This window comes from Adiantum capillus-veneris, chromosome 18 (genome assembly GCF_014529385.1).
Source record: "Adiantum capillus-veneris isolate H3 chromosome 18, ASM1452938v2, whole genome shotgun sequence".
In the NCBI taxonomy this organism is placed as follows: Eukaryota; Viridiplantae; Streptophyta; class Polypodiopsida; order Polypodiales; family Pteridaceae; genus Adiantum; species Adiantum capillus-veneris.
In genome coordinates, this window is record NC_140948.1 from 151,348,501 (window position 1) to 151,374,587 (window position 26,087).

The window sequence follows — 26,087 nt, forward strand, 5'->3', positions numbered from 1 at the left end:
GTGAAAAATGGCTAAAATACCCTCAGTACAACAGATGTGTGATCTCTGTGAGATGAGTGAGAGATGTGGAAGTGGGTACCCCACTGGCCCCATAAGTAGGTGCCCAAGGGGAGGTAGGGCAAGGCCTGATAAAACTCCGTACGACAGAAAAATGAAATATGGAAATATATGTGGGCGCCCGGACAAAAGTGGTCGGCCGCCCCCAAACTCGGGCGGCCGGACCAAGAGCAACCTAGACTATGGGTGGCCAGCCCAAAGACATACTAGCCGTACAAGTATGCCCTAGACCTGTGAAGCAGCAGAGTGGTGTAAGTCTAACATCTATTTGGCACCTAGGCGATATAGAGAGCTGTAGTTGACGGCATCTTGTTATCTCCGTGACCTCAAATACCACGAAAGAACCTCAAAACACTCTTAAGGAACTTAAAGAACATAGTCCGCATGTGAGCTCCGTCTCTTCCACGCCCTCTCCCAGAATATAAGTGTGGTTGGTGGCTCCCACTTGTCCTCCATAATGAAAACCAATGAGAGGCTCCTAGCCTCCCAATGGCATCATCGTAAAGCGAAACATCTCCAAACGCAGGTCAATTTGCAGCCCACTTTTGCTGCACTTTTTGGCACCAAAAACCTTCTGTTTGCTAGGAAAACAAAGACTAGCAACTTGTGGAAGGTGTCAACGACACAAAGTGACCAATAAAACTGCCGAAAATGGGCTGAAAACCGAAACACATAGATAATGGTCAAAAACGCAAATGGAGGAGGGGCATTTCCGGCGATGAAACTGTCCCAAAAGTGTAGCACTAGCAGGGAAATCAGCAGATCTGATGTTTCTTGTAAAAAACGCAGGTTAAGGTAAGGTCCTCCGCAACTGTAATGGCTCCCGTTTCTGCGCTTGCCTGGCTGATATAAAAACGCTGGCAGATCTGGCTCTAATTGCAAAAACGCCGGCCGATCTAGCCCTTGGGAGAAGAACGTGATGTGATGTAGCGCCTCAGAATAAGCAGAGCCTGAAGCTCTGATACCATGTGAGTGCGTGTGTGCGGAAGGGGGGGGGGGGGAGAGAGAGAGAGAGAGAGAGAGAGAGAGAGAGAGAGAGAGAGAAACGACAGAGATGGTGAAGAGGGGGCGATCAGCCCCCCATGACTACCATGAGCAGAAGACCCTCAGTACAACAGATGTGTGATCTCTGTGAGATGTGGAAGTGGGTACCCCCTTGCCTCCATAAATAGGTGCCCAAGGGGAGGTAGGGCAAGGCGTGATAAAAATCCCCACGACCCAACAGAAAAATGATATATGGAAATATATGTGGGCGGCTTGGACAAAAGTGGGCGGTCGGCCCCCAACTCGGACGGCCGGCGGACCAGGAGCAACCTAGACAATGGGTGGCCAGCCCAATGGGAGTGGAAGCTTGAAAGTGGCTAACGCAAAGATATGTGCTGGCAACAACATGGATAAGGGAATCCCTTGTCGTGAGAAGAAATTGGGGGGTTGAGAATGGAGCTTGTGTGAAAACTGTGCATCCTCTTGTCCATCAATGGACATAACCCCTCTTGTGAGTATTACCTCGGAGGGAATATGCATAATAGACAGAGCCTTAGATTGATGTGCACCCGAAGATGGAGCCTCATATATGTTTGCACGTCAAGTGAGCACTCTCATTTAAAGGTCTTTGAGAGGCGTGTTTCCTACTCTCATTTCTTCCTCCTCTCATAGATTGAAACAATTGGAGAGATTGCTTGTCTCTGTCTCAATCTAGTGTGGCGGCTGTTGATTGTGAGACCTACTCTCTGTCCCTAACTCTGCGTCGGTCCCGGCTCTCATACATACTGCGACTCCCCCCCAGCTTCTTCTCTCATGTAGTGAGAGAAACATAATGATCCAACAGGATCTCTAGCAGTGTCACGTGACACATCCAACCCTATGTGTCCGTGGACAAGCTACAGCATGACCAGGGTTCAGTTCAGTCAAGTCAGTCTAGAATAGAAGTGATCTGGCACTTTTGTGAGTCTATTCGTAGTCCATGCATGCCCAGTCACTTAGTGTAGATGCATATCCTCTGGTTGCACACATCATGATCATAAGCATTCCCATCAGAATCTTTAAGGGGAATTTTCCAGTGCATTTAGCCTATTTTACCTATTTTTGACATTTTTCACTTATTATTTTTAAGTGACTTTTGTTGGAAAGTAGGTAGGGCAAATTGAGTAAGTTTGTATACAAGCAAACCTAGACTAGCACTAATTGGTAGAAGAGGCAATAGGAGCCAAGCTCAGCAGGCAACTTCTTAACAAGACCTTGGCGGCTTCCCCCTCCAAGCAAGAACCTCCCCTAGCGTTTTGCTTCATCCTTGCCACAGAAGCAAGCAACATCCCTAGCGTTTTCACTCAGCACCATCGCCAGAAGACCCCAGCAGATAGCGTTTTGCAGAGCCTTGACCTGCGTTTTTGACAAGACATCAGCCAGCGTTTTTGGAATGCTAAAACCCTAGCGTTTTTGGATTTCCCCAGCGTTTGCAGATTCCAGCCTTTACAATCCTCAGCCTGGCGATTTTCAGCATTAGAAAACCTGCAGATTCAGCCCGGTAAGAACCTCAGTTTTCAGCCCTAAACCTACAGATTTTCAGCGACAAAGACCCACAGAAACAACCTTCCAAATCAGCGTTTTTGGATTGTAGCAGATTTCAGCCCATAGCGTTTTGGACAGCAGATACAAGAGTGCAGATTTCAGCCCTTAGGTCGGTCTCGTCGTCACCGTCGTCATCGCCGACATAGCCTAGACTTGCATCAGCACATGCATTCAGTTTGTACCAGTTTGTGCAATCATAAGTAGACCACTCTCGCTGACGAGAGTGGGGCCTTCGGAGAAGGGTTTTACAACGTCTCTGGTGTCGTATCTCTCTTCTCTCTCTATCTCTCAATCTCATACACTTGCACGCACAATGTCCATTCACTTTGTTTGTGATCATAGCATTCTCTCATTAAGAACGGAAGGCTCTCCCTTCCATAAGAACAGAAGGAACCTTGAACATAGTTCGGAGCACTCATCTTGAGCAAAGCGCAAACATTCATTCCGTTGCACCTAACAAGCAGCTCTAAATGAGACAGACTTGGATTGTATCTCCCCTCCAGCAGAAGATGTCACACTTCAAAGATCATTTTCTTACCATATTGGAGGATAGGTTCATACAATGACCGCGCTATATGGACATCTACATGCCACACAGATCACGGGTGGCAATTGGTCAGCTCACAGTGTCATCACACAGACTAGAGATCGAGGTGGGGCGAGCTCATGACATTCCCAGGGAGGAGAGTGTGTGTAGAGTATGAGGAAGTGGAGAATGAGGAGCATTTTGTTTGCAAATGTAGAGCTTACGTCGATATCAAAGGCCGATACGAGTCACTATTCAGAGGGCAGCCTACCCTTCAAAATATTATGTACTCTCAAGATCACAGACAGCTTGGGCGCTACTTGCTAGAGATACAGAGGCACAAGGATATACTTCTGTAGCCACCTATAGCGACCCATGTTGGGGGGGGGGGGGGGGGATTACAGCTTACGGGTTTCTTTTAGAGAGCTACACCCCTTCCACTCCCAAACCCATCGAGGGGAGTGACCTTCGAATAGGTTGAGGCGAGCCGGGCCAAACGACACCCGCGGGATACCACATGCAAGGCCCCTTGACTCCACCGCAGACAGATTGAGGAGATTCAAGCCTGAGCACATCCAGCTACTGAGGAGAGATGAGCCCAAATGATGGCTCACCCAACGGCGTTCATCAAGGCAACCCTCACTCCCGACCCTCCCATGTTCTACATTCTACACCCCCCCATTAGCACATGATGGAGCTAGTTAGATTGATGCATTTGCATGGTTGTACTACCCTGAGCATATAAACATGCACATATCCCTAGTACTAGAGCTCCACTCACCCCCCTCATAGATCTCATCATCCACCAGAAGTCTTTTTCTTTTATTTTGTACCAATTTTCACTTTTGTCTTTTCCGATAGTCAGAGGACATACACACATGTATACTTGATTTGTCTCATAGGTCGACTTTGGCCTCACATAGACGTTAAACATTACTCTCTCTCTCTCTCTCTCTCTCTCTCTCTCTCTTTGGGGAGAGCAGGAGAGACTAGAGTGACTAGAGCTTTTGCGGTCTTGGGAGGCTTGGAGAGGATGTGTTCGTAGGTTCAGTTCCAGGAACCTCTGACAAAGTTATGGCTCTTTGATACTTTAGTAGCCTTAGCTATGTTGTATGGGTGCAGATATGGGGACCTTCTGTAGGCCAAGATGGTTGGAGATGTATGGAGACTCGAGAGGCCATTGGTATCTACTGATCAGAGCCAAGGCCTCCGTACCCCACACTATCATTCGAGCAGAGCTATCTGCCCCTCCTATGGAGATTGAGGTGCTTACCAGATCAGTCTCCTATGTGCACAGCTTGTGGGATACTACTAGAGACAGATATGCTAGACTGGCCCTTGAGTCTTCCAGACAGTTAGCTCTTCAGGGGACACTTCATGCTGGTATGCAGAGATGCCATCATGGTTTTAGACGCATGGCTTCACCATGGACATATTGCCCCCTTTCCAGTACTCTCTTCAGGCACCCTCGATGTCTCTTACACGGGTGGAGATTCCTAGACTTATTCGTCAGGACCTGATCCAGCTGGATACCAGGAGGACATGGATAGAGCCGCCATGGGAGTTGGGCATGAAGATGGCTTTCTATAGAGAGCATCTTCTCCACCTCACAAGAGATGGGTTTGTGATTCGACCCATCTACATGGACACACATATGTCTCATGGTTTGCGGTGTGCCATTCGTAAGATACGCACATCCTCACATCAGCTGGAGATTGAGACTGGTAGAGTCAGAAGGATACCAGCAGACCACTGGATATGCCCCTTATGCCAGCTAGAGCGAGAGACAGAGCTACATGACATATGTCATTGCACAATGTACTATGAGATACGGGGCCGTTTCCACTGCTTATTCAAAGAGGGTTTCGGTCCTTTCTCTAGGTTCATGAGTTATGAGGATCAGAGATGTCTTGGGCTATATCTACTTGAGCTACACAGATATAGAGACACTTTACTGGGGAGAGATAGAGACAGATTATAGATTTCTTTTCACTAGATATGGGACAACCAGAGGCGCAGCCACCAATGCAGAGCTCGGCCCCCACTCATTCGACCACTACCAGCACTCTCATCGACCTAGCACTAGAGCTACGGAGATCTAGATGGCCACGATTGAGGAGAGGGGCTACACAGCATCGACAGAGACTACAACAGAGGATTCAAGCCATGCTCTCTCGACATCCAGAGTGCAGATGCGGATGGATTCTAGAAGTATCTTTATTCTAGTTCTTTTGTACCCTTGGGTCCATTTCTAAGCTCTTCATCTAGTAGTCTCTACTGCAGAGTTACCAGGAACTTAATGGAATGTGGAACTGGTAACAAAAACGGGCATGAACTGCCATTCCTTGTCACTCCTGTGTACCACTCATTTCAGCTTGCTTTTCCTTGTTCTCTTTCATTGGGAGGGCCCTGAAAGCTTAAAAAGGGAGAGAGTGATCAAGGGTGTATAGTGCTTAAAGAGGGCAACAAATATTAGTTGGAGGCCTACCAAAGTACAACTTGTGTGTCATGTTTTTGTGCAGGTAAAGAGATACTTATTGAGGCGCTGGCTGTAGTAGTTCATGGCATTACCTCTCTCCAGGATGTTTAACTCCAGAATATGTTAAACAGCAGGATTTATGAGAGTAGGGAGCTAGATTATCTGCATGGTGGAGGGTCAAAGAAATATATACCGAGGCCCTGGCCATGGTAGTTAGGCTGCAGGCATCATCTGTCTGTAGGATGATCTGCCTCTGACTATGTTAAACAACAGGATGGATGGGAGTTGGGAGCTAGATGAGCTGGACGGTGTAGGGTTCTGATGATGAGCACCATTGGTTAAAGTAATAACTGCTAGACATTTCTAAAGGTCATCAATGGACCCCATGATATTGACTGAATAATGTTCTTGTAATTTTCACTTTATAAGCTGATTGGATATAACACGAGCTTTAATTTTGATACTTATCTCATGTTGCAGGCAGAGTTACTCATGAAAGTGTAATTTTCAGTTTTGGTACTATACTTTTGGACCTACTGAGTGGAAAGCATATTCCTCCAACGCATGTGAGTATTCTCTACTGCTTTTGCACGCAAAGCTCAATGACTTTCTTGCATGCTGTCACCTTTACACTTTGTATGAAATCGAAAAAAATAATTGACACTAAATGCTCTTTTTACTGACAATTAGGTATTGCGTTGCAATGAAGAATAAGTGTTTATAGCAAGCATCTTAACTGGGTTTCTTAGGGATTGATGTTGGGAATTAAGTATGACCAGGGAATACCAACAGAGGACAATGAGTGCTGACATTTAGTATACCTCAGATAAAGCAACCCAAATGGTTTTAGAGACAAACAACATTGTTGATAGTCATTGATCCCATCCAGTCATGCAAACAGTAGACACATTTCTATATGTAGAGAGAATGCTGTAGTCATTCATCTCCAACACAAATACTCACTTCGCCTAAACCACAAAACATGGAACATGGGGATAATACATCAATCGAGTGATGGTTTGTGTCAAGTGTTCTTTGCTCAGTGCAACAAGTGCTCAAGTGGCCTCGTTGACATATCAATCTAGGGTTGGTGTCTAACAACATCATACATGCTTCCCTAGCATGCTTGGCGAAGCATACCCTGCTAAACCATGTCTGGTCTCGCCATTAAATCCAGTACAACATCCAGCGATGGTATGTACCTTCACAACACATAGCCCCTAGTATATTCCAGCACATATACCCTTCTTAGCTGTCTTTACACTATTTAACACGGAGACATTAGTCCACTAAGGGTCTGTATCAGCATATGAAGGATGAGAGTGAGGTTGTTTCATGGAAATCAAGCGTGCTAGAGTAGTCTTGCACCTTAACGTGGAGGGAACCAATGAGATGAGACACTCGCGTCATGGCACCATAGCAAGTTGAGCTTGAATAGAATCACCAAGTTGGGGATAGTCAATGCCAAGAGTTTCTGCAAAATGTTTGGAAAGAAATGCCTCTGAAGCTCTAGGGTCAAAGTTATCAAAGCTTTTTCTCCTCTTACTTGTTCCTCTGCAAAAGTTCTCGGGACTCATTATTACCAATCATGTCGTGTAATGTACAGTGGAAGTGATTGATGGTGAATGCTCAATCAATGCATACTCAAGGTTCCTTTTACCACATGAGAGTTCCTTTTACTTCATGTGAGAGATGTGCAGTAGGCTATAGAGAGAGGAGAGAATGATACTGTGAATGAAGGTTCGTGAGTGATAGAGAGAAGACTAACACCCGATGGGGTCCCAAACCCCCATCAAAGGCCCCCCCTCTCTATCGCTAGAGAGATATTTGCTTTAGATTGCACAACCGCTTATACAACAGCCCTAGATGCTCATGGGATCTTGTGGTAGATGCTTGGATCTGAGAGGCTAAAGGATGAAAATTGAAAACGCTAATGATGAAATTGTAATGAGAGAGGCTCCACGTGGCAATTGAAAGAATAGACTAAGACAAACGTTTAGCACTTTAAACAACTAAAAGAAAAAAAAGAGAGAATTCACACGAGACATGGAGTGGCGGAGTTCCACTCCCAGACTATAATGTCCCCAAATGATGTCGCCCCTTTCGGTATTTCTTTATATTGCTTCAACAAAGTACAATTCTGTGGCTCTGCTCTGCATCTCCCACAAGTAGACTGCCAAAGAGAGCGTGCAACACATATTTAAAGGCCCTTGGTCTATTAAAAGCATCCCACATGAAATACATCAAGTCTAAACGATGTGGAGCCCAAAATCTAGCACCCTCAAGGGTTGTCCATACAATAGTGCCACGTGGCCAGATTTTTGCAAAATGCAAGCCCTCTGTATAACTGCCACATCATCATTTCTCTACGCAAATCTCGAGTGTGTGTTCTACTTTATTAAACTTGGGCCCCTTGGCTAGCGTTCCATAAGTTGGCTTGTAGTGAGGGTTTTTAATCCTAACCCATTTTAATAATAGGGCCACTCGGTAGGAACGTGTAAGTTGGTGAAGACTTTTTCTTGTACTTTTGCTAGGGTTTAGGTTCCTCGGCTGGGATTTGTAGGTTGGCTAGGGTTAGGATGAGGGAGTCCTAACCCTCTGGGTCTCCAGTTGCTGGGACGTCAGTAGTTTGTGGCATCCCCCCTTCTTGAAAGAAGACTAATTGTTTGTGATTATATCTGCAAAACAACTCAAGTGAGATAAAAAATATCCAAGGGTCATTTCGAGGGTCAATCCCTGCAGTCTGTGTTGCTTGGAGGCTCCAAATACAACTAAACGCTCCCCAGACCACCGATGCGCATTGTTTTGAGGTTTCTTGCTTACGACTAAACACTCTCCAGACAACCGATTCTTCATGTTCAGAGGTTTCACATCAAACATAAACACTCCTCTCAGAAAAGCCCGTCCCGAAGATATTCATACATTATAGAAAGAAACATAAAAAACTAAGCATTCTCAAGTCGGCACCAAAACAAATTCAAACAGATCATTTCTATTTCGAACAATTTTTCAAACAGTATTGTCAAACAAAATTCAAAGCATATCTTAATACAAATCAAATTTAAAATTATTCAGGGCTGGTTTCTATCAATTGAAGTTTAAGGACGATTGGCTTGTTGTTCTGTTGCAAAGTGATGGTGCGGTTCCGTATCTGGATGGTTGCATCGCGCTGTTGTGGAGATGGCAACCCTCAACATGAAGAGGCAATGGACGAAGTATGGCGTGACCTCATTGCGGATGGATGGAGCGACACTAGGAGGAGGTCCGTCCATGGCATTGTTGCCTATTCCAAAGGGGAGATGTATTTTTCCCACTCCCATGACGCCACGGAGACATGAAAATCAGCAGATGTCCTTGCGGATGAGTGGGCCTCCGCCGTAGAGACCATTGGGTCGGACCTTGTGATAGGTCTACGGCATCAAACATGGCAATTGCAGCTATTTTGGAAGGCGCTTATCCTCACATCACGGTGTCCTTTTGCATGGCACATTGCCTTAACAACCTCTTGAAAGATTTCGGCAAACTACCTTAGATAGAGCCTCTCATTGCATCCACGTCCAAGGTGGTTGCTTTCATCAACAAGCACAACATACTTCAAGCCGAGTTCTTGAAGCGGTTGAGGGGCAAAGTGCTTCTAAAGTATTGTGAGACCCGCTTCACCTACAACTATCTAATGGTAATGTAAGGTGCAGCGGAATGAATGTTGAACTTTGCTCAAGATGAGTGCTCCGAACTGTGCTCAAGGGTTCCTTTTACCTATGGAAGGGAGAACCTTCCGTTCCTTCAATGAGAGAGTGCAATTGACACAAACAAAGTGGATGAACACTGTGAATGAAGGTGCATGAGACTGAGAGATAGAGAGAGAAGAATACAACACTGGAGACGTTGTAAAACCCTCCTCCGAAGGCCTCACTCTCTATGGCGAGGCGGTCTACTTATGATTGCCCAAATCTCTACAATGCTTGGACTTGCCGACGATGTCGACGACGATGAGGACGACGACGAGACGGGGTGAAATTTGAAAACGCTAAGTGCTGAAATCTGCAAATCTTGTATTTGCTAAATTCTGACTCTACGTCGATGACGACGGCAACGGTGACAATGCAACGACGATGCGCTGAAAACGCAGATGCTGAAATCTGCGTTTTCCGGGCTGAAACTGTAAACCGTGCGGGATCTGGCCGTGCGGCGAGGATCTGCTGCGGGAAGGTGAGATCTGCGAGGTTCGGGACTTCTTTTGCGAGTTCTAAAGGCTGAAAACTGAAAACGCTGATGCTTCCGTTGATTCCGTCGCGGAGGAGTTGCAAAACGCTAGGTGCTCTGCTGTCCCAAAAACGCTAGGGCTGAAATTGGTCCTGTTGTTGCTGGATGTTCTGCAAATGCAAAACGCTAGGTTGATCTGCTGTGTTGTGATGACGCCGGGCTGATTTGCTGAACAAAACCGCCAGGGCTGGTCTACTGATGCAAAAACGCTAGTGTAGCTGTTGTGAGGCAAAAACGCTAGGGATCTTGTGGGTTCTGCTGAGAAGTTACCTGTTGAGCGAGTGCTCCTGCTCCTGCTCGTGCTCGTGCTCCTGCTCCTGCTGCCTCTTATGCCAGAAGGTGCTAGCGCTAGGTTTTCTTATATACAACTTAGGACATTTGCCTTACCTACTTTCCAACATAGTCACTTAAAAATAATAAGTGAAATGTCAAAAATAAGGAAAATAGGTCTATGCACTCTAAAAATGCTCCTGATGAGTTCTGATGGAAATCTGATGATCATGCTGTGTGCTACCAGAGGATATGCATTAATCTAAGTGCGTGGACATGCACGGTCTGTGAACAGACTCACAAAAGTGCCAGATCACTTCCTATTCTAGACTGACTTGACTGAACTGAACCTTGGTCATGCTGTAGCTTGTCCACTGACACATAGGGTTGGATGTGTCACATGACATCCCCTCCTTTTCAAAGTGAGGCATTGGTACCGAACTGTATGGCGTCGAGGGAGACCGCCAATTGCATCCGGTGTAACCGGCTTGTTAACTTCAAAAAGGGTGGTAGACTTTACTTCAAACCTTGATTTAGCTTTCACCCATTATTAGTCGTCTATTCTACCTGTGCTATAATGACACAAGAGAGGGGAATGGGATACATATGCTAGAATGCATCTGTATGCGAGTCAGACACCAGATTGGCCCCTAAATAGGCGCCCCTTTCGGTATTTCTTTAGTCTTTAAAAGAGGGAATAAAAGCTGTGGTTCCCTACAAGCTACCCCGCACTCTGGGCTGAATTTCTCTGTTCTGGCCCGATTTCGGCAACATAACTGTACTAGCACCCTTCACAGCCAGTATCCCCACGCATTAGATGACTTTCCCGATGCATATGGACACTTTGCAAAACCTGGCGAGAATCTGCAGCACGCTGAATTCTCTGTTTTCTGCCCTGAAAATGCGCAAGATCACTTGTACAGCGGTCCCCTCACGTCCCCGAACCTCCTGGGGGTATTAGGGTCCGTTTAGGGCCGAAACCCTAAACCTGCAAAAATACACAGCAGGCTGTAATTCACTGTTTCGAGCTCCGTTTGATGTGCCGGTCGCATCCGTAGCAAGTCCTCGAGCTCCCGGACCTGTAGGGCTACTTGCCCTTTGAATCGGACGGGATTTCGCACGTGAAACCTCTCCGAATTCAGCTGTACCGGGGGGGGGGGGGGGGGGGGCGGGGGGATTAGCCACTAGCTTATCCAGTACCTGTGCAAGAGGCTCTTGCCTTGGCAATCGCGCATGAACCTACATAACTGTACATTGGTCAAATGAAAAGCCCACTAGAGGGGCATAACCATCAAGAATAGGGGAGAGAGAGAGCAGTGAGAGGTGTGCAGGTCATGACATCCTGCACCTCACTGTACATAGAGGGTAAGCCAGCACTCCATTGAAGCTCTTCCACCTGTGACAGCACTCAAAAACGAGCTCACAGCTGAAAATCACGTTTTTGCCTTCTCTTTAAGTAATAAACTGGCCTCAGAGTGCCAAGTGTCACTCATTTGTGCATTTTCCCGCTTTAGACCCTCGGGTCTAAAAATATCTCACCTGCAGCCTCTGTTGACTTGGCCACAGAGTAACAAAATGATCGTAATGATGCGAAGACATTTTGCCGTCCAAAAATAGCAGTCCCTAAATTTTAGGAGTTTCTGCCATTACATTCTTCTAGGTCATCTGACCCTCTTTGTACACTGCAGCCACACCCAGAACTGAAATGTAGCCTATGTAGCAAAGGATTCCGCTTTGGCTGGCCAATGACCCCACTTTGGCTAACCATAGTCCTTGTCCAACCTTAGTGCTCTTTAGCCCTCATGGCTGGACTCTCTCTGAACAGTTCCACACTGGCTATGCAATGTAGGGCAATTAGATTTCCAGAGGGGTGTTTCCAAAAGGTAAAACAAACGAAATTCCCCAAAGAAAGAGATAAACAAAAATGAAATTGCCACTGGCTGGTGACATCCGGAATCCTACAAGGGACTCTTCGCCGGCCCACTCTGATGTGTGGGTCGTGCGGTACTTGAACTTCATAAAGGTCTACAATGCTTGCTTCTTTGGGCCGCGCCGAAAGCGACACAAAGTCTTTTGGGGCTCCTTCTATGCTTCAACTTCGTCTAGGGTCATGCTTCTTCCTTTTTCAAGAATCTCCATTGTTGAAAATTCCTGATACGACTTCCAACACAAAAACATGAACATACCTATTCTATGTAAGTTGACTGGAGAAATCTAGTCTTCCTAAAAGACTGTGGATGCAATGTAGATGAACAAATAGACGGAGTGCCAAACCGTTAACCACACACACGCATACAATGAGATTGAATCTTTCTCTTCTGATTCAAATCAATCAACTGTGGCAATTCACAATGGAAATGCCCATGCTTGGTGCTCATACTTTCATTTGCTCTTTCTAGAATTGTGTAGTGCCAAGGAAGAGACATGAAATGTGACTTCCTTGAATGCATACTTTTCAGCTTTTCATGAAGAGTCCGCATACATATGTGCTCATTCATGAGTGAAACGTGCTCAACGTACAATATGGCATGCGTAGGAAAAGGGATCACATAAAGACACTTACTAAAATGCAGGAAACGATCACGGATGAAACACTCGAATAATGCGTGTTGACGAATCATTCGAACACATAGTACTTCCTGTGGGGGTTCTTTGGACCGTGACTCGAGAGCAAAGATCGATTCTTCGAGACTTATCGAATTTTCTTGTGGGGGTTTTCTGGACCTTGACTCGAAAGCCAAGATCAATTCTTCGTGATTGATCGAATTTGTAATGAGGTTAGCTTCACTAGAAAAAGTATCAACTAACACATCAACCTTGTGAACAATCACATCATCCTCATGCAAATCATCATGCTCGTGAGAAATCACATCTTGATCATCATGCAAATCATCATGCTTGTCACGATCATGCAATTCATCATGCTTGCCATTGTCATCCAAATCATCATGCTTATCATTATCATTCAAATCATCATGCTTATTATCATGCAAATCCTGTGTGTGATGCTTTGGAGAAGAAGAGATTGAGAGAATCCTTTTCTCGAATCTCTTGCATGTGTGCCTGCACTTGAGAAAAGAGTTGCAACAACTCTTGCGCTTGCTCGTGCTCACGCTCTATGGTTGCCTTTCTTTCTACTCTTCTTGCTTCGCGTTCTAACTTCCTGTCCATAAACATTTGCTTCACCTCCTCCATAGGAGTTAGTGCAATCCTTGGCGTAGATGGGGAAGGGTCGGAAAAACCTCATGGTGGGGAAAATTCTTCTTCGCCTCTCTCATGCTCATCACCTCCAAGCGAAGTATCCATTCCGCTTCGAGTGATGACCATACACTGTGATCTTGGGTTCTTGTGGGTCTTGGGTTCTTAAGTTCACGAGGAACTTGGCTTCTTGGGGTTCTTGGGTTCTAGCTTCTTAAGTTCACGCGGAACTTGGGTTCCTGGGGGTCTTGGTTTCTTTGGGTTCTTGAGGGTCTTGAGGGTCTTGAGTTCTTGCGGTTCTTCTTTCGCTTGCAATCTGTGTCAGAGAAGGATCTTCTCTTCACCCGAGTTATGCTCTTTTCCGCGGGCGCACCCCTTGGTGGCCTTGCGCTCACACCAAGGTTGCTTTTTCCCACCTCACGTTGATTGGCCGGCCGCTAAGTGCACGGTCCGCTCTCAATGAGTGAAAAGAGGCACAAGGGGAGGCTGGACAAGCCTTCTTTCTTGGGGTTCTTGTCACTCTTCAAAAACACGATCAAGAATCGATACGCCCAAGATGACTTGGGTTACGTGCGACCTCAACAAGCAAAAAAAATTCTTGTGATTCTTGTGGTTCTTTCCTTGAGTGATACGAAACACTGCCAAAGCTCTGATACCAATGTAAGGTGCAGCGGACGTGAATGTTGAACTTTGCTCAAGATCAGTGCTCCGAACTGTGCTCAAGGGTTTCTTTTACTTACGGCGGGGAGAGCCTTCCGTTCCTTTAACGAGAGAGTGCAATTGACACAAAGTGGATGAACACTGTGAATGAAGGTGCAAGAGACTGAGAGATAGAGAGAGAAGAATACGACACCGGAGACGTTGTAAAAGTCTCCTCCGAAGGCCCCACTCTCTATGGCGAGAGCGGTCTACTTATGATTGCACAAATCTCACAATGCTTGGAATTGGCGACGATGTCGACGACGACGAGACGGGCTGAAATTTGAAAACGCTAAGCGTTGAAATCTGCAAATCTTGTATGTGCTGAATTCTGACTTTGTCGATGACGACGGCGATGACGACGATGCAACGACGACGTGCTGAAATGCAGATGCTGAAATATGTGTTTTCCGGGCTGAAACTGTAAACCTTGTGGGATTTGGCCGTGCGGCGAGGATCTGCTGCGGGAAGGTGAGATCTGCGAGGTTCGGGACTTCTTCTGCGAATGCTAAAGGCTGAAAACTGAACATGCTGATGCTTCTGCTGATTCCGTCGCGGAGGAACTGCAAAACGCTAGGTGCTCTGTTGTCCCAAAAACGCTAGGGCTGAAATTGTTCCTGTTGCTGTTGGTTGTTTTGCAAATGCAAAACACTAGGCTGATTTGTTGTGTCGTGATGACACCGGGCTGATTTGCTGAACAAAACCGCGAGGGTTGGTCTACTAATGCAAAAACGCTAGTGTAGTTGCTGCGAGGCAAAAACGCTAGGGATCTTGCCGGTTCTGCTGAGAAGTTGCTTGTTGAGCGAGTGTTTCTGCTGCCTCTTCTGCCAGAAAGTGCTAGCGCTGGGTTTTCTTATATACAACTTAAGAAATTTGCCCTACCTACTTTCCAACAAAAGTCACTTCAAAATAATAAGTGAAAAATGTCAAAAATAGGGAAAATAGGTCTATGCACTGTAAAAATGCTCCTAATGGGTTATGATGGAAATCTGATGATCATGTTATGTGCAACCAGAGGATATGCATCTAATCTATGTGCTTGGACATGCATGGTCTGCGAACAGACTCACAAAAGTGCCAGATCACTTCCTATTCTAGACTGACTTGACTGAACTGAACCCTGGTCATGCTGTAGCTTGTCCACGGACACATAGGGTTGGATGTGTCACGTGACAGGTAAGCCTCTTTGTAGAGTGTCAACGTGCAGTGCGACAGCTCTTCATCAGTACATAGTTTGTTGAGACTTCCCATGCAAGTATAGTCATAGGGATCATTTGTACAGTGAAGGTAGAGGATCCCGAGTTCTGGGAGTCTCTAAAGACTATTGACAAAATAGTGAAACTAGTGATCCACTTGCTGAGAGTGATGGATGGTATGCAACCATGCATTGGCAAGGTCTATGAAGCAATGCATCGCATGGTCGAGGCGCTTGCAGATCTTGAGAAGGACCCAGATAGGCTCGAAGAAATCAAAGACCTTTGCAGTAGCAGGTGGAATGCCTATAGTTCACTTCTTCATGGTGCAACTTTTATGTTGGACACAGAGTTCTAGGGTGCAAGGCAAGAGTATGATTCGGAGGTGGCCACACATTGGAACACTGAAACCGGCCTGTTCAATCCAAAAAGGGCGGTAGACTTTACTTTAAACCTTGATTTAGCTTTCACCCATTATTAGTCGTCTATTTTACCTGTACTTTCAAGACACATCAAAGGGGAGAGGGATACAGGCTGCTAGATTGCACCTGTATAAGTAGACGGACACCAGATTGGCCCCTAACTTAGGCGCCCCTTTCGGTATTTCTTTATTGTTCAAAAGAGGGAATAAACGCTGTGGTTCCTACAAGCTGCCCCGCACAAACTCGGCTGAATTTCCACTGTTCCAGCCCGATTTCGGCAGCATAACTGTACTAGAACCCTTCACGGTCAGTATTCCCACGCATTGACTGACTTTCCCGACGCATACGGGCGCTTTGCAAAACCTGGCGAGAATCTGCAGCACGCTGAATTCTCTGTTTTCAGCCCTGAAAATGCTCCAGATCGCCTGTACAGCGGTCCCCTTGCGTCCCCGAACCTCCTGGGGGTATTAGGGTCCGTTTAGGGCCAAAACCCTAAACCTGCAAAAATACACAGCAGGCTGTAATTCACTGTTTCGGGCTCCGTTCCGCGTGCCGGTCGCATCCCTAGCAAGTCCTCGAGCTCCCGCACCTGTAGGGCTACTTGCCCTTTGAATCGGACGAGATTTCTGGCGTGAAATCTCTCCGAATTCACCTGTACCTGCGGGGGGATTAGCCGCTAGCTAATCCAGTACCTGTGCAAGAGGCTCTTGCCTCGGCAATCGCGCATGAACCCACACAACTGTACATTGGTCAAATGAAGAGCCCACTAGAGGGGCATAACATACTGCCAAAGGGGAGAGAGAGGGCAGTGCGTAGCGTGCAGGGCATCACTCCTGGCACCGCACTGTGCATAAGAGGGAAAGCAAGCACTCCATAGCTCTTAACCTGTGACAAAAGCTGCAAATGAGCCTCTCCCAGCTTAAAATTCAGCGCCAACTCTCTCTTGCATTAGAAACTGCACCAGAATGTGCCAAGTGGCACATTTACAAGCATTTTCCCGTTTCAGGGTTGCCGCCTAAAAATATCCCAACCGGTTGCCCAGTTGACTTCACGGCAGAGTAAGAAAATGTTCCCTTTGTCATTCCGGAGGTAATGACGCCAACACATTTTCAGGTCCCAAAATAGCAGTTCCCTAAATTTTAGGAGATGCTGCCATTATATCTTTCTAGGTCATCCGACCCTCTTTGTACACTGCGGCCACATCCAGAACTGAAATGTAGCCTCTGTAGCAAAGGATTCCACTTTGGCTAGTCAATGACCCCACTTGGCTAACCATAGTCCTTGTCCAACCTTAGTGCTCTCTTGCCCTCAGGCCTGGACTCCCTCTGGACAGTTCCACACTAGCTATGCAATGCAGGGCAGTTAGATTTCCCGAGGGGTGTTTCCAAAAAGTGAAAGTAAATAGATAATAAGAAAGAAATCAACAAAAAGGATAGATAGTAGTCACACGCTGGTGACATACCCCCCTCTTGAAATCTCAAACGTCCTCGTTTGCATCTATGTCGTACATGCTTACTGTCGACACTGATGTATTCAACACCTGTCGACACATTTACGACACATACATGCTCATTGTCAACCCTAGTGTATTCAACACCTCGTCGACTCATGTATTGCCTGCGTGTGAACCCTGTCCCAACGACATAGTGGTAGCTCCGCACTCTGCCATTGCTTTGAGTCACTAACTTTCCAATGACAAAATGGTAGCTGCACATTTTGCCACTGTCTTATCGTACACGTTGGATCGCGTAACACTTTCGAGCATACCCAAACCGACAGTTTAAGAATGCAGTTACACATGTACTCTTCAATAGAAGCAATCACTGTATCCTTGACAAACTGACAAGAAATACTCACTTCTATAGCACTAACCAAACTTTTGGACATTCCATAAGAGCAATTGCCAAACTGACAATCTGTACAGCTCTAACATTCATGTAACAGGTATTTCATTTGAGCTCACTTTAAATACCATGTACATCATTTGTTTCAGAAGCCATTGTCACACTGACAATCCATTTAGCTTTGAAACTCAAGGGGTCAAGGTAGGTTGCAAATCGAAGGCTTCCAGGTAGAGTGATAACACAGTTGGTGACTCTGCAAGTTCACCTTCTTCCATCCACTTAGCATCCATTGGTGGATAGTTTCTGAACTTTACCAAGTAACGCCTAGCAACCTTGCCTTTCACTTTCCTTTCTTTGTGTGCCAAAATCTGTTCAGGGACCAAGATCTCGTCAAGTTCCTCGACTTCCGGCTGATCTTCAGCTGGTATATCTTCTGGCACATCACCCACATAGGGTCTGAGAAGACTCACATGAAACGCATTGTGAATCTTCCAACTGTCAGGCAATTTCAGCCTATATGCAACATCACTGATTATGTCGCATACTTGAAAAGGCCCATAGTAACGCATGCTGAGCTTTGGAAAGAGTCTTTCCTTGCCCTTCATCTTCTTTAACCTTGCCTTTTCAAAGCGTAAAAGCACCCAATCACCAAGTGAATATACCACTTCACGACGGTGACGATCAGCTGCTTTCTTTTGCTTTGCCTGAGTCCTTTCTAAGGCCACTTTGACCTTCTTGTACATTTCATCCATGTCTTGAACATACTTATCTGCTTCAAATATCTTGTCCTTTGTATGCAGTATGGGAGGAACTTTCTTGCCACCTTCAACTATCTCAAAAGGTGCCTTGCCAGTTGATGAATGCACTGTATTATTGTATGCATACTCCACCAATGGCAAATACTGCTCCCACTTTCCTTTATGCTCTGACACATAGCACTTCAGCAGATCTAGGACAGTAGAATTTGCCTCTTCTGACTGCCCATCTGTTTGAGGATGAAATGACGAAGAGAATTTGAGCGTGGTGCCCATATTCTCAAACAAGCCTCTCCAGAACAAACTAGTCATGCGTGGATCACGGTCGCTAATAATCGACTGTGGCATGCCATGATACTTGAAAATATTGCTCATAAACAAGTGTGCCATCTGATCTGGCTTTATCTTCTTCCTGACAGGAATAAAATGAGCCTGTTTGCTGAATCTGCAAATAATGGTCCAAATACCATCATTTCCTGTCTGCGTTCTCGGAAGATCAAAGATAAAATCCATAGCAATACTTTCCCATGGTTTATCTGGAATAGGTAGTGGTTGCAATAACCCTGGTGCCTTTTGCCTGTCAAACTTGACCTTTTGGCATATTAGGCATTCTCGCACAAAGGCATCCACATCCCTTCTCAATGTAGGCCAATAGAAGAATGTCTCTACCGCTTTAACTGTAGCATCGATACCACGATGCCCTGCATACGGTGGGACATGACTCTCTTCCATAACTTTGCGTCGCAATGGCTTTGTGACACACAATCTGCCATGCATCATCATGAACCCGTCTTTAAGAAGATAGTGTTCATGACGTTGTCCATCCATTAGTTGCTCGAAGACCCTTGCAAAATCTTCATCATTTGCATACTGTTCTCTCATATCATCAAGTTCATGATGATAAGGAATCGACACAGCTGAAATTTGTGGCTTCCTTGACAAGGCATCAGCCACAACGTTCTTCTTGCCTTCCACATGCACAATCTGAAAATGGAACATGGACAAAATATTTGCCCATCGCATATGCTTCTCAGATAACTTTGTCTGTGTCAAGAAGTATCGCAAGGTCTGATGGTCCGTTTGGACAACAAAGTCTGCACCTAGCAGGTAGTGTTTCCAACTTAAGAGCGCATGAATCACAGCCAGTAATTCTTTCTCATAGACCTGCATGGTCATCTCTGGCCCTTGCAAAATTCTGCTCTCATAGGCTACTACCCTGCCATCTTGCATTAGCACAGCACCAATGCTACTACCGCAGGCATCACATTGGACCACAAATGACTTCCTAAGATCTGGCAACACAATGACTGGATCTGAAGTCATCTTTTCCTTTAAGAGATTAAAAGCTGAAATCTCTTTCTGTGTCCATCTAAAGGTGACTGCCTTCTTTTGAAGAGCATGTAAAGGTGAAGCAATCTCAGCGAAATTTCGGATAAACCTTCTGTAATAGGAGCATAGTCCCAAAAAGCTTCGGACATCATGCACCGTCTTCAAATTTGGCCATGACTTGATCGCTTCGACTTTTGCAGGATCCATTCTGACACCATCCTTTGAGACAATGTGTCCCAGAAAGTGAATCTCTTCCAGAAAAAACTCACTTTTCTTTGCATTGATGAGCAACCTATGACTGCGTAGCTCTTTGAACACAATGGCCAAGTGATGCCTATACTCCTCTTCATTCTTTGAGTAGACTATCATGTCATCAAAGAATGTACCAACAAACTGCTGGTGTGGACGGAAAATTCTGTCCATCATCCTATTAAACGTAGCAGGAGCGTTTGTGAGACCAAAGGGCATCACTAAAAATTCGTAAAGGCCAAACGTCGTTCTAAAAGCAGTCTTGTGCACATCCTCTGATCTAATGCGGATCTGATGATACCCACTCTTTAGATCTATCCTGCTAAACATAGCTGCTCCTTCTAATTTGTCCATAATATCATCAATTCTAGGTATAGGGAACCTATTCTTGATGGTATTCTTGTTCAGTGCACGGTAGTCGATGCACATACGCCATGAGCCATCCTTTTTCTGCACCAACAACACTGGAGAACAGAATGGAGATGAACTGGGCTGAATCAGCCCCTTTTCTAACAGCTCCTGTACTTGGCCCATTATCTCTTTCTGCTGAGCCGCACTAACCCTGTACGGAGGCTTATTTGGTGGGCTACAGCCTGGCACCAAATCTATCGCATGGTCCTCGGGTCTCTCTGGCGGTAATTGAGACGGTAATGAATCGGAAAAACAGTCACTATACTGTTGTAAAAACATTGACCTTTCTTTATCTAGCACAGATAAATTTGATTCATCACAATCTGACACTTCACGTGCAAAAACCAAGTACGCAGAAAGATGCTTTTTCATTACAGAAGTAATAGCAGAAGCTGATACAGTAGGAATAGACTCCCCTTTAAGCTTTACATCCAGAATGTGAGTCTTTCCCCTGCTCTGTACAGTGATCTTTTTGTTGTAGGCATCCATGATTCCCTGTACACGAAATAACCAAGGAATACCTAACAACACATCACATCCGTCCAGTGGCATGATGTAAAATTCTTCAGCATCTACATAGGACTGGATATGTAGACGCAACTTTCCAATGATGGGTGTCACAGCCTCTGTATGGCCAGGACATGCCAAACCTGCCTCTGCTGTATACCCCATCTCTTCAGGTCTGATTCCCAACTTTGAAGCCAATTCTGGGGAAATAAAGTTGGCTTTGGCACCTGGATCAAAGAAGATAAGCACTGTTTGATCCCTAACCTTTCCCCATGCTCTGCAAAGCTCACTTGCATCTGAATTTGGCTTGTCGCCCACCATATCTGGCACTAGACCAGCCATGGGCTTCTTTCCTTTCTTGTCTTCCTTGTCTTCAGAATCAGCTGGCCTTTTCTTTGTAGGACAATTGTAAGCAATGTGGCCAGGCTGCTCACATATAAAGCATTTGTTCTCTGTCCTCAGGACCTTCTTTTGCTCTTCTGATTTGCGAGGAAAACGTCTTTTCCATTTCTTTGCTGGTCCTTTTTCTGATTCAGTCGTAGCTTTGTCTTTCCCTGTGTTGGCTGACTCCTGAGTCCCTTTAGGAGCCTCATTGGGAACGTGCTTCTTGGCTGAATTTTTCTTGCCTGATCCTGCCTTGACGCCAGTGTTAAATTCACAATCTTCTCCCTTGAGCAAACCATTGCCAGTGTTTGCTACCTCGATGAGCTGCGTCAAAGTAGTGACTTTTGTCTTCGTACAGTACTTTCTCAATCCTTTAGGTAGGCCACAACAGTATTTTTCAATCTGTTCTGTCAATGGCACAAACCTATAGGAAGTTACTGGAAGTAGAGCTTTCCAAAACTTCCGATTGTAATCATCCAGATTTCTGCAAGTGGCAGCATTTAGCTGGTGCCATTCTGTCATGACATCTGCTTCAAAGTCATCAGATAACCATGCTGCTGCAAAAATCTGCTTGAAGTAAATCCATGTGGACGGAGCTTGCCCTTGAAGCAATAAAGTTGTCCACCATTGTCCCGCATTCCCTGTCAAGAAAGTGGCTGCCTTGCGGACCTTTGAAGCCTCTGTAAAGTTTCCCCTTGCATAGGCCTTGTCAAACTGCTAGAGGAATGAAAGAGCCTTCTTCCTGTCATCAAACCCTGTAAAGGTCGTGAATGACACACCTTTGCCACCTTCTTTGTACGGAGTTGGCCTCTCCAGCGGCGTTAAATTGTCATATGGAAGTGACTGAAACATGGGAACACTATTAAGGTTCATCTGTGTTCCTTGGCCGCTATTAACTTGACCTGGAAATGCCATATTTGGCTGCTGATTTGTAATTCCAGCCATACCAAAATTTGCTTGTGGCATCCCAAATTGTCCCTGAGTGCTTTGAAACCCTGGTTGCATACCCATGACACTGTACATGGGGTTAGGCATCATCGTTTGAGCACCCCCAAACACTGTTCCTGGCGTATAAAACTGATTTCCAGGTGCATGACCAGCCATGCTCTGGAATACGGATCCACCTCCAAAATAGCCAGGGTGTACTGAAGGTGGTGGGAAGACCTGTTGCATAGCCTGTAAGTTGCTTCCCTGCCCATTAGAACCAGCTATAGGCTGCTGAAAGGTGGCGGGCTGAATTGGTACAGCTTGAAAAACTGGCATCTCAGCCACCTGTTCTTGCACCTTAGGCATACGTTGTGGAGACTGCATGTTCTCCGTCAAGTGTACAGGTGTTTCCATTGACTGTGCGGTATGAATCACCTGTGCTCGAGCCTTAACAGGCTTTTGAATATGATCCAGTGACCCAACTTGCTGAGACGGAACAGGAGGTTGCAGAAAGGCTAAAAACCTCGGATTCTGCATTACTTGTGTGAACATAGCCACAGCAGTAGCCAACTGGGTCCTGAATATATCATCATCAGTCTGTGGTGGTCTTGAGGACTCACCCACTTCATGTGTCTGTTGACCCTGTGAAGAGGAAACCTCTTCAGTCACATCATCTGGTCTGTCAGCCATAATTGCAATTCCCTGTGTCTGGTCTATGATCCCCTGTGTCTTCAAGCCGAAAACTGCCCAAGGCTCACTTCTATGGGAAAAAGTGATTTAATCCCGTCGATGGAACCATGAAACCGGCCTGTTCAATCCAAAAAGGGCGGTAGACTTTACTTTAAACCTTGATTTAGCTTTCACCCATTATTAGTCGTCTATTTTACCTGTACTTTCAAGACACATCAAAGGGGAGAGGGATACAGGCTGCTAGATTGCACCTGTATAAGTAGACGGACACCAAATTGGCCCCTAACTTAGGCGCCCCTTTCGGTATTTCTTTATTGTTCAAAAGAGGGAATAAACGCTGTGGTTCCTACAAGCTGCCCCGCACAAACTCGGCTGAATTTCCACTGTTCCAGCCCGATTTCGGCAGCATAACTGTACTAGAACCCTTCACGGTCAGTATTCCCACGCATTGACTGACTTTCCCGACGCATACGGGCGCTTTGCAAAACCTGGCGAGAATCTGCAGCACGCTGAATTCTCTGTTTTCAGCCCTGAAAATGCTCCAGATCGCCTGTACAGCGGTCCCCTTGCGTCCCCGAACCTCCTGGGGGTATTAGGGTCCGTTTAGGGCCAAAACCCTAAACCTGCAAAAATACACAGCAGGCTGTAATTCACTGTTTCGGGCTCCGTTCCGCGTGCCGGTCGCATCCCTAGCAAGTCCTCGAGCTCCCGCACCTGTAGGGCTACTTGCCCTTTGAATCGGACGAGATTTCTGGCGTGAAACCTCTCCGAATTCACCTGTACCTGCGGGGGGATTAGCCGCTAGCTAATCCAGTACCTGTGCAAGAGGCTCTTGCCTCGGCAATCGCGCATGAACCCACACAACTGTACATTGGTCAAATGAAGAGCCCACTAGAGGGGCATAACATACTGCCAAAGGGGAGAGAGAGGGCAGTGCGTAGCGTGCAGGGCATCACTCCTGGCACCGCACTGTGCATAAGAGGGAAAGCAAGCACTCCATAGCTCTTAACCTGTGACAAAAGCTGCAAATGAGCCTCTCCCAGCTTAAAATTCAGCGCCAACTCTCTCTTGCATTAGAAACTGCACCAGAATGTGCCACTTGGCACATTTACAAGCATTTTCCCGTTTCGGGGTTGCCGCCTAAAAATATCCCAACCGGTTGCCCAGTTGACTTCACGGCAGAGTAAGAAAATGTTCCCTTTGTCATTCCGGAGGTAATGACGCCAACACATTTTCAGGTCCCAAAATAGCAGTTCCCTAAATTTTAGGAGATGCTGCCATTATATCTCTCTAGGTCATCCGACCCTCTTTGTACACTGCGGCCACATCCAGAACTGAAATGTAGCCTCTGTAGCAAAGGATTCCACTTTGGCTAGTCAATGACCCCACTTGGCTAACCATAGTCCTTGTCCAACCTTAGTGCTCTCTTGCCCTCAGGCCTGGACTCCCTCTGGACAGTTCCACACTAGCTATGCAATGCAGGGCAGTTAGATTTCCCGAGGGGTGTTTCCAAAAAGTGAAAGTAAATAGATAATAAGAAAGAAATCAACAAAAAGGATAGATAGTAGTCACACGCTGGTGACAAACACCATCTTGAAGAAGCTTCACCCTGATTGTGACATGCAATGAAAAATCAAGAATCAACTTGCATTTTACAGGGATATGCGAGGATCATTTGGGACAACCGATGCCGAAATTGATCGCACCAAGATTTCCTCCGTCGTGTGGTGGCAAGAAAATGGTTCAGATGGTCTTGATTTTCAGCAACTTGCTGTCTGCATTCTTAGCCAAGCGGTTATCTCCTCTTGCTTGGAGCAGTTGTGGAGTGTATATAGCCACATTGCATCTAGAAAGAGAAACCGACTTGGAGTGGAGAAAACAAATGACCTTGTTTTTGTCAGTGCAAACTTAAGAATGCTTTGCAAGTCAGCATCGAAAGTGACAGATCCTTTTCTACAGTGGGAGATGGAGGCAGAGGCAAAGGTGCTTGGAGAGACGGGAGGATCTACGCATGAGGATGAGCCTATGCAGGAGGATTGGGATGATATTCACGACGTTTAGGACACCACTACAGATTGGGAGGTGGGATGCTCTTTTGTCCCTACCCAGAGGTGAACGTCGAGCATGAGTCATGATTCATTGCTCATTGGTTTTTGATATTTGTTTCCTTTGTGGCCGTCGGCTTTGCCCCCTTTTTGTATTGCACTACCACATGAGTGATTTGAGTCTTGACATGTCACCTAGTTACTCTTGCAGTTGTTATTTAGCACTCTTGTCTCTAGCCTCTACATGTCTTTTTGTAGCGCCTTGGCTGGCCTTGTAAGTCATTTTTATAATCTATCATCTTTTTGCTCCAAACTTTTGTGTGGAGTGTGGACTCTATTCAACTTTAAGTTCATGTTCTTTCTATGAAGAATCAAGATGCTTTTGTAAAGGATGATCCCAAATCACCAAATTGCTTCTTCAGATTGGGACCATCTAGCTTGACGGTCGCTCCCAAAAGCACTAGGCATGTGCTAGAGCCCCTTGAGGGCTTGATGATCAATACTGACTTTGAAAACTCTACCATACACAAAATGCTTCTCATGCTCTAGAGAATATATGATAGAGAGAGATTCCTTATGATGCAATGACTGATTCTTTTTTGAATTATTCGATTGTGTACTGAGAGATGCTACTTGATTGTGTGTTTTATCCCCTTCCAAAACATGAGAGTGAGATCAATGACAAAGAATGGAATACTTTGTTGTCAACGAATGACCAGAGGGAGGCCCCTTCGATAGAGAGAGTGAGCGTATTTTCTTTTCAATCAACTTGGGGCTTAACCCGTCGAAACCACTTAATACCGAAAATCATATCACATTCAAAGAGAGGAGAAACAACAAAATTGTGACGAAAATATGCGTGACTTACGTAAACTGACACATGAAGACATTCATGTGTGATGGAAGAGTACATGCCCGAAGCAAATCCAAAACTGCAATGAGATCTGTTGGAATTGTGCCCTCTTCTTAAGATAATCACTAATCACACCATAAATACTGCCAGAATCAAACAAGATCACAAAGCACTAACCATTCGCATGACCATAACACTTAATGAGGGACTTGTCTCGATGAACTTCGGGCACACTACACGGACACTACCTGGCTAATATATGACACTTACAGAAGCTGTGGTGGGTTTCTATGGGTTCTTTCTTAGGACAATCTCTTTTCATGTGAGCTTTAGTGTGACTTATAATATCTTCCTTCTTTCCCATATTCTCCAAGACTTAACCAACCTCCTACTATTCCTTGAGCAGATTTTTTGCAGG

At 45.7% G+C, this 26,087-nt stretch overlaps 1 protein-coding gene across 1 annotated transcript in view; it reads left to right on the forward strand.

Moving 5' to 3' along the window:
• Nucleotides 1-26,087, forward strand: part of LOC147436645 (serine/threonine-protein kinase BSK1-like) — a 99,611-nt gene that overhangs the window by 40,112 nt on the left and 33,412 nt on the right. Inside the window, exon 7 of the mRNA XM_086489478.1 lies at nt 6,111-6,196. Coding sequence (XP_086345604.1) covers nt 6,111-6,196 — 86 coding nt within the window. The remainder of the gene's footprint in view (nt 1-6,110; nt 6,197-26,087) is intronic.